This window comes from Tupaia chinensis, unplaced genomic scaffold (genome assembly GCF_000334495.1).
Source record: "Tupaia chinensis unplaced genomic scaffold, TupChi_1.0 Scaffold144326_1, whole genome shotgun sequence".
In the NCBI taxonomy this organism is placed as follows: domain Eukaryota; kingdom Metazoa; phylum Chordata; class Mammalia; order Scandentia; family Tupaiidae; genus Tupaia; species Tupaia belangeri.
The window spans coordinates 490,622-499,117 of record NW_006204184.1 but is presented as its reverse complement, the minus strand read 5'-3'; the positions used below and the strand labels follow the sequence as shown (position 1 = coordinate 499,117).

At 48.1% G+C, this 8,496-nt stretch overlaps 1 protein-coding gene across 1 annotated transcript in view; it reads right to left on the bottom strand.

Moving 5' to 3' along the window:
* Positions 1–7,701, bottom strand: part of BCAP31 (B cell receptor associated protein 31) — a 31,877-nt gene extending 24,176 nt beyond the window's left edge. Inside the window, exons 1-2 of the mRNA XM_014583473.2 lie at positions 7,541–7,701; positions 4,906–5,006 (exon numbers count right to left, since the gene is read on the bottom strand). Coding sequence (XP_014438959.1) covers positions 4,906–5,006; positions 7,541–7,632 — 193 coding nt within the window. The 5' untranslated portion in view covers positions 7,633–7,701. The remainder of the gene's footprint in view (positions 1–4,905; positions 5,007–7,540) is intronic.
* Between the last annotated feature and the right edge of the window lie 795 nt (positions 7,702–8,496).

Here is an 8,496-nt window from a genome sequence, read left to right as displayed (position 1 = left end):
AGAAAAAAAAAAAAACTCTCAAAAAAAAAAAGTGTTTGCCTTAGGGCGTGTGTGCTCACCAGACTGACAGTGAGGAGGAAAGTGAGAAATCATCCCCCAGAGGGGATGGCCACACCGCAATCTATTCTCCTCCCAGGATCTTGGTCATGCACACACATGCGCTTGGTGTGATTTTCAAGCCACCAGGTATGGGACTTGAACCATAGTCAGGCATGAGGGAATCCGGCGACATAACCTCTATGCCATCTGCTGGCCTCTGAAGAGCAAATTTAATTATGGCACAACCACATGAAAGACTACTACCGACCTCCAACTTAAAATGGGTGCACTTGGAATTTTTCAGCCTTAGCAATGCAGAAGTGAGACATTCAGCAGAAAGCACACTTCTGCACTGTGAAGACCCACACAAACCATTCTGTTCACTTGCAGTACTCAATGCCTTACATAAGACATTCAATACTTTTTTTTAAGAACTATTTTCCTTAATTTATTAACTTATTTTTAATTTGACCAAAAAGGAACAAAGAGAGAGAGAAAGCCAGCCGCCAAGTCCGGGACTCAAATCGCGGTCGCCCTGTGGGAGTCCAGAACCCTTAACCACCATACCACTCGCCAGCCTCAAGACATTTGAAACTTTATTATAAAATAGGCTTTGTGGGCACCAGCAGTTAGCGTAATGGCTATGTCACTGGACTCCACGTAGTTGACCGCAGTTCAAGTCCCGGACCCGGTGGCTTAAACTCACGCCGGGCACGTGTGTATGTGTGCCCAAGATCCCGAGAGGAGAATGGAGGAGAAGGGATTGCGGCGTGGCCATACCGCCTGGGGGGTGATTTCTCGCTTTCTGTCTCTCTATCTCCGTCTGTCTGGTGAGCGCACACGCCCTATAACAAAAACCTCTCCAAAAAAAGAAAAAAAAATAGGCTTTGTGTAAGATGATTTTGCCCAACTGTAGGCTAATGTAAGTGTTCTGAGTACATTTAAGATAGGCTAAGCTAAGCCTGGATTAAATAAGTAGGTTAGGTATATTAAATGCATTTTGACTTAACGATATTTTCAACTTACAACAGGTTTATCAGGCCATAACCCCAACATAAGTCAAAGAGCAGCTGCACCATTTTTAATGAGATTTCTTTTTTCCAGAGTATGCATGTACTCACCAGACAGGGAGAAAGCACATCCCCAATGAGATGTGGTCATGATGCAATCCCTTTTTCTCTTCTCCATCCCTTCGGGATTTGGGGCACACATACATGCACGTGGACACACACGGACACATACATACACACACACACACACACACACACACACAGTATGTTTTTTCAAGCTACTGGGACTATAATTTGTATGGCAGTCAGCCATGTGAGGTTCAGCTCCTTTAACCACTATGCTATGGAAGGGGCCCTGATGAGATTGCTATAATAAGCACAATCCGAATAAAAAGCATGATCCAAATCAGTGTATATATGATCTCACCACTGTCAACGTTATTTGTTAAAGAATTATTTTATTTAACTGTATTTGTTATTATTATTTTTTAATTTGATCACAGAGAGACAGAGACAGAGAAAGTGAGTAAGCAAGCCACCAGGTCCAGGACTTGAACCGTAGTAGGCCACGTGGGAGTCTAGTGCCTCTAACCGCCATGCTACCTGCTGGCCCCACTGTCAACATTTTAATGGTGAGGTCAGCAGAGAAAATATCATGGAAATGCAGAGCAAAGGATTTGTGACAACTACCTATAGGACCTACCCAGAGACTTCTACTTTCTAAGCTCAATTTCTAAATTTTCAGAAATAATCAGGCACTGTTTTTATAACCAGAAAAACAAGATTTAAAAATGTGGTTGGGGGGCGGGGAGCAGGTAGCGTGATGGTTAAGGGGCTGTACTTCCACATAGCTGACTGCTGTTCAACTCTCCAACCTAGCAGCTTGAAAATCATGCCAGGCTCATGTATATACAAGCCCGAAATCCCGAGAGGAAAATGGAGAAGGAATTGCAGTGTGATTATCCCCCGGGGGAAAATTTCTCACTTTCTCTTTCTCCAGCGAGTGCATGCGCCCTTTAACAAACTGGGAAAAAAAAAAGTTTGTTTCTACTGTGACCTGCGTCAAGAAACCCCATCATCCAAAGAATCACCTTGGCCTATGGTCAAGAAGAGAAAGGGGTGGGGGACCAGCAGTTAGCGTAATGGCTATGTCACTGGACTCCTACGTAGTCGACCTTGGTTCGAGTCTCGGACCCGGTGGCTTAAAAATTTACGCCGGGCGCATGAGTGTGCATGCCCAAGATCCCGAGAGGAGAATGGGGGAGAAGGGATTGTGGTGTGGCAACCCCCCGGAGGGTGATTTCTCTCTTTCTATCCCTCTGTCTCTGTCTCTCTAGCAAGTGCACAACAAAAACCCTCCCAAAAAAAAAAAAACAAAAAAAAAAAAAAAGGAAGAGAAAGGGGTGGGAGATGCTGAATAGAAGAGACTTCAAAAGGTTCAAGGAAAATGGAACAGGGTCCAGCCAGATGGAACAGTCTGCGGTGCATGCACTGCAGTGTTGGGAGCCACAGGCAAATCTCAGGTCCCAATCCCAGGGTATGCACACATCGGTACCCAGGATCCTAAGGTCTAAGGAACTAAAAGGCTGGCGAAAGAGGATCATGATGTGGAGACTCTATCAAGGGTCCTCCTCTCTCTGTCTCATACACATAGTACACATCATCATTTAAAAAAAGGGGGGGAGAGTGGGTCAAGCAGGTGGCATGGTTTGGTTAAGGTACTGGATTTACACATGGCCAACCATAGTTCAAGTCCCAGACCTGGCAGTTTGCTTTCTCATTTTCCCTTTCTGTCTCTCTCAAAATTAAGTAATTCTAAAAAAAGAAGAGGTAAAATATGAGTTTATCGCTTATCTAAACTCATATTTAAACTATATGTTTATTTTTTCACACACACACACACACAAAAAAAAACCCTCAAATCCATGATTCACGAACTCTGTGAAGATTCCAGCCCATCCCAAGTAGAACCTGGCCCTTCCCACCTCAAGTTTCAGCCTAGGTGGGTGGTCCCAAGTCCACTCGCCCAGTCACATTTGATCTAGGTCCCTTAGTGAAAGGGAGGAGCTGGCCAGGGCTATGCCAACCATCTTCCACTAGTGTTTGCTGTTAACCAGAACTTCTCTATGTAGAAGGGTCGGTAGACCTCCCTAGATCATGCTTCTTAACATCTGGGTAGGAAGCAGCCAGTCATCACAGCCATAAGTCTCTCAAGAATCTCCAAGCCATTCCCCAATCCAAAAAAACACTTTGTCAACTACTGCATTCTACAAAGGATCTCTGGCCCACTAAGATGCACTAAGAAACAAAGACATCAAGAGTGTCTGGTATGAGGAAGGGGCAAGGCACTGAGGAAGTAAACCCCCAGCATGGTCCCTCCCTTCTCCAATTCTTGTCCTCACCCCAAACCCTCAAGCAAAACCATACAGGCTCAGTTCAAAAACTCTGGGACCTCACTTTTCAAGGTCAGCCCTGGGAATGGCACACATATTCCCACCCCTTCTGGCTAAGAGGCCACTTGGGGAGAGAATCCAGGCTGGAAAGAACTGCCCTGCTAAATGTTTCAGAACAGCGAAGTGTGTGGGCAGCTGGCCCCTGCCCTATGTGGCTGGCAACCAGTAAGCCACACCTGGTCTATGCAGAGGCAATCCTGTCTTAACAGATCCCACCAGGTCCAAGACAGGAGGAAGAAGAAGGGCCCAATGTTGCAGTGTGTGTGTTGCGGGGGTGGGGCAGGGAACTGCACATTTCTGAGCCATGGGCCCTCATCTTTGCCATGACTCTGCAAGGTGGGGACTCCAGGTGAGAGCAGCCCTTCATGTCTGAGTAGCATCGCAGCTCAGATAGGACCATGGGCCACTCACTGCAGAGCCATGGCAACAGCCATAGCCAATAGAGAGCTTTGAGTCTACATGCGTCCAGACAGCTATGCCACCACCTCGTTGCCAACATTTGCCTTCCACCTTAAAGATACCTGGTCCCAGCCCCATCCTGAGCTGGCACTCAGAGCAGTCTACCTACCAAGCCCTGCTGAAGAGCACCTCAATGCCGGTATTTATACAACAGAGCTATAGGCCTCAGAGAGACCCGAAGTCTAGCCCAGATCCAGAATCCAGGATTCATCCTCATCCTGTGTCTGGAAGCACAGGTTGGGGGTGAATCACATGCAAGACTTCCCTCCCAGCTAGGCTCAGTGTCCACTTGGTTGCTCAGTCCTGTTAGAGGTCCTGTTTTACACATAAATTTAGGTCATTCATAAGCAGCACTACTAAATCACGGTCATGAAATGACCTGAGGAGGGACCAGCAGTTAGTGTAATGGCTATGTCGCTGGACCCCCATGTAATTGACCGTGGCTCGAATCCCAGACCTGGTGGCTTAAACTCACACAGGGCACATGTGCATGCATGCCCAAGATCCCGAGAGGAGAATGGGAGAAGGGACTGCGGCATGGCCATCACCCTGGGGGGTCTCGCTTTCTGTCTCTCTGTCTCTGTCTTTCTGGTGAGTGCATGCGCCCTATAACAAAAACCTCTCAAAAAATAAAAAAAGAAAAGACCCGAGGAGCTGCCTCGGAAACATGAAGTGGCCATTACCAGGTTGTGCAGAGCTACTTGGTATGAGCCCGTATCCACTGACAGAGGTGCCTGACAAGGGGTATGGAGCCCCACCTAGTGACCAGCTGTATCTTGCTCCTGGACCAAAGAAGCCCCTCCCCAAGAGAAGTCAGAGGGTATCCAGGTTATCTCTGAGAAGCCAAAGTTGCATGCTGCATGTGGCAAGAGGCACAGGGCTCTGCAGCAGTGGCACTGTACCAGAACTAGGCCAAGGAGCAGATTCAGCGCCAGCTCACTCACCGATGACCAGCAGCACCAGGATGACGATGAGAACCACAAAGAAGGTGTTGCCATAGGTCACTACCAACTCCACCAGGCGGGACTTGAAAATCTTCTGCCACCTGTCAAGGTGAAAGGGTAGGGGCTGAAAAGGAAGAACCCACACTCTGGACCTGGGTCCTGAGCAGATGGAATTCAACTTTGTACTCTTCTTTCCAGGCCAAGGGGCCTAGACAGTCAGCCTCAACCACCTGTAATCCCTCCATCTGTAACATCCATTCCAGAGGGTTTAAATTAGATGCCCATGTATAGAAATCTCTAGAAAACCAATCTTAAATGCTGGCAGTCTCTGGGAAGGAGAACTTACTTGCCATTGTGCCCCCCTCTGTAGCACTCAAGATGTCTGCCATCTGAACATGATAATTTTTTTTTTGAGAGGTTTTTCGCTATAGGGTGCGTGCGCTCACCAGACAGACAGAGAGAGACATAGAGACAGAAAGCGAGAAATCACCCCCCAGGGGGGATGGTCATGTCGCAATCTCTTCTCCTCCATTCTCCTCTCGGGATCTTAGGCACGCACGCACATGCGCCCGGCATGAGTTTGAAGCCACCGGGTCCGGGACGCGAACCGCAGTCGACTACATGGGAGTCCAGCGACATAGCCATTATGCTAACTGCTGGTTCCCTGAACATGATAATTCTGTAGTTTGTCTTTGCACACAAGAAATCATGATTCTCTTTACCCTAGGTTATAATGAAACAAACCAGCAGGTGGCATAGTAGTTAAGGTGCTGGACTCCCACACAGCTCACGGCAGTTCGAGTCCAATACGTGGCAGCCTGAAAAATCTTGCCAAGTGCATGTACACGCATGCCCAAAATCTCAGGACAGTGAAGAAGGGACTGCAGCATGGCCTTTCCCCAAGGAGATGGGTGATTTGTTACTTTCCCTCTGTCTATCTGGTGAACGCACATGCCCTCTGACAAAAACCGAAAAAGAAAAAAGAAAAGAAAAACAAGCCAGTGTGTGCGTGCACCCAAAATTCCAAGAGGAGAATGGAGAAAGGACTGCAGCATGGCCAGTCCCCCTGGGGATGCTCACTTGCCCGCTTGTGCTCTCTCTAGCAAGCAAAAATCTCTCAGGAAAAAAAAAAAAAAAAAAAAAAAAGGGTCCATTTCTTGCATTTCTTTTTTAACTGTTGGTTTATTTAAATCAGGACCCAACAAGGTGCTGACCTGACATTAAGTTGCTAAGTGTCTTATATCTTCCTTAATCTATAAATGCTCCCTTCCTTCTCTGTTTTTCTCTTCTTTTCCCATTTACTTTGTGCAGAAACCAGACTGTTCTATAAAGCTTCTCAAATTGCAGCTCCAAAGGTTGTTCTCTCTCTGAATTCCCCCTGAACTATGTGCAGGTTTGGCTCTTGGCAAGAACATTCTGTAGGCGGTGCTGTGAACATCCTACAGCATCATACTGAGGGTCTGTATCTGTAATCACCAACTTTTAAAAAATATAGGCCAGCAGGTAGTGTGCTGGTTAAGGCACTGGATTCCTACATGGCTGACTGAGGTTCAAGTCCCAGATCTGGGACTTCTCACTTTCTCTCTTTGGTCAAATTTTAAAATAATAGGACCAGCGGAGCCAGCAGGTGGCATGGGGGTTAAAGCGCTAGACAGTCCTACATGGAAGACCATGGTTCGAGTCCCAGACCTGGTGGCTTTCTCTCTCTCTCTCTCTCTCTCTCTCTGTGTGTGTGTGTGTGTGTGTGTGTTTCTCTGGTCAAATTAAAATAAATGAATGAGTAAGTTTTAAAAATACTTTTAAAAAGTAATAGGACTAGGAAATGGCACAATGGTTAAGTTGCTGGACTCCCAAGTAGTCGACTGCAGTTTGAGTCCTAGACCCCAGTGGCTTAAAACTCAGGCCAGGCACATGTGCATACATGCCCAAGATCCTAAAGAGGAGAATGGAGAAGAGGAGATTGCAGGGTGGCCATTCCCCTAGGGGGTGATTTCTCACTTTCTCTCTGTTGAGCGCACATGCCCTATAACAAAAATTTCTTAAAAAAAAAAATAATAATAATAAAAAAATAACAAAATTAAATAATTACTTAAAAAATATATTGGCCAAAATTTCACTTTATTCAAAACACTGTACTTTAAACAGGGACATGTTCATATACTACTCATAATTCCCATTAGCTGTTAACAGATGTTCTATTCGTTAAAAGGGAACATGGCTTCATCCCTCTCAGGCTGACTAATGCTCATGAACTACTACGCAATGCCAGTGAGACTAGTTAGGAGGTCAGAAGTCACCAAATTGGTAACGTGACCCAGTAGCTTATGTCTTCCACAACCGACACTGCCATCCCCTGCATTCTAAGGACCCAAGAGCAGACAGGGAGCATCATTTCTAGAACCATACAGAGAGAAAGACCAGAAGGTAGTGTGCATGAGAAAGAACCTCACCAAGTTTTGACAAAGCAGAGCAGTGTGGAAGACTGGTGATAATAAAGACAGGCCCTGCTACCCCACCCCAGACAGGTTCTACCTGTTTCCATCTGGCCCCAACTCCAGGGTCCACCATGCCTGCACACAGGAGCTACAGGATAGGCAAAAGGAGCCATGCTGCCTGCTTGCTCCACAGACCATACCTTTTGGGAGAAATGAAGGGGATGCAGAGGAGCAGCACAGCAAAAACCTCAGCATAGAGGAAGGTGGCAACTGCAGTCCACTGCAGACTCATCCTGTTGCTAGAAGGTTCCCGGGAGGGAGATGTGAGCCTGTAGTTCCTGGCAGGGCACAGAAAGAACAGGAATGGTGGTGAGACTGGGCTGCCACTGACATCCGGCTGAGGTGCCCAGAGAGGCGGGAGCTACCGGGCTTCACCATACTCCAGCTGTGTTAGCACTGGCTGGACAGGGACTCTGCTTACCTCTGCACAGCCAAGTCCCGACCACTGTCATTTGCTGGGAGTTACCTGCCACTCTCCAGCACATGCGTTAACATGTCCAGAGCCACCTTTCTTGGGGCTCCTTGCCCTGGTGAGTCTAAGAGACTCAAGCGTGTTTAAGTAGGTAAGCGCTTTTCCTAAGCAACGGTCCACGGGCAGAGAGAAATCCCGACACGGCAGACCTGCTTTCTCCCCCGGTAGCTGCGCCGCAGAGGCCAGCCTTTTCTCAGATCCCTGCTTCCGGGCAGCCCTAGGACGCAAGGCTCGGCTTCCCCAAAAGCTGCAGGTCCCCGCGCCCCCGCGTAAATCAGGAGGCCCTTCCCTGGCCAGCCCTGCCTACACGGGGCCCAAGAAAAACCCGCAGCCTCCTACTGGGGATGCGGTGGGGGCTAAAGGGAAGAGCCTCTGATGGCCGCTCCTGCTCCAATGGGTGCCTGGAAAAGGTTCAGAAGAGCGACTCCTACAGGGCAGGAGTCCGGGTGAAGAGCAAAAGCAGGTCTCAACAGAGCGCCTCAAACACCATCCACAGAAAGTTCTAGAAGCAGTAGTCCCCTCAGAAGCCGGAAAAGCCCTCCCGCAGCCCTGGCAGGGCCACAGTATTGCCCAGCCGAAAGTTGCCCGGCTCCCGGGCCCCGGGCCGGGCCCTGGCCCCGCACA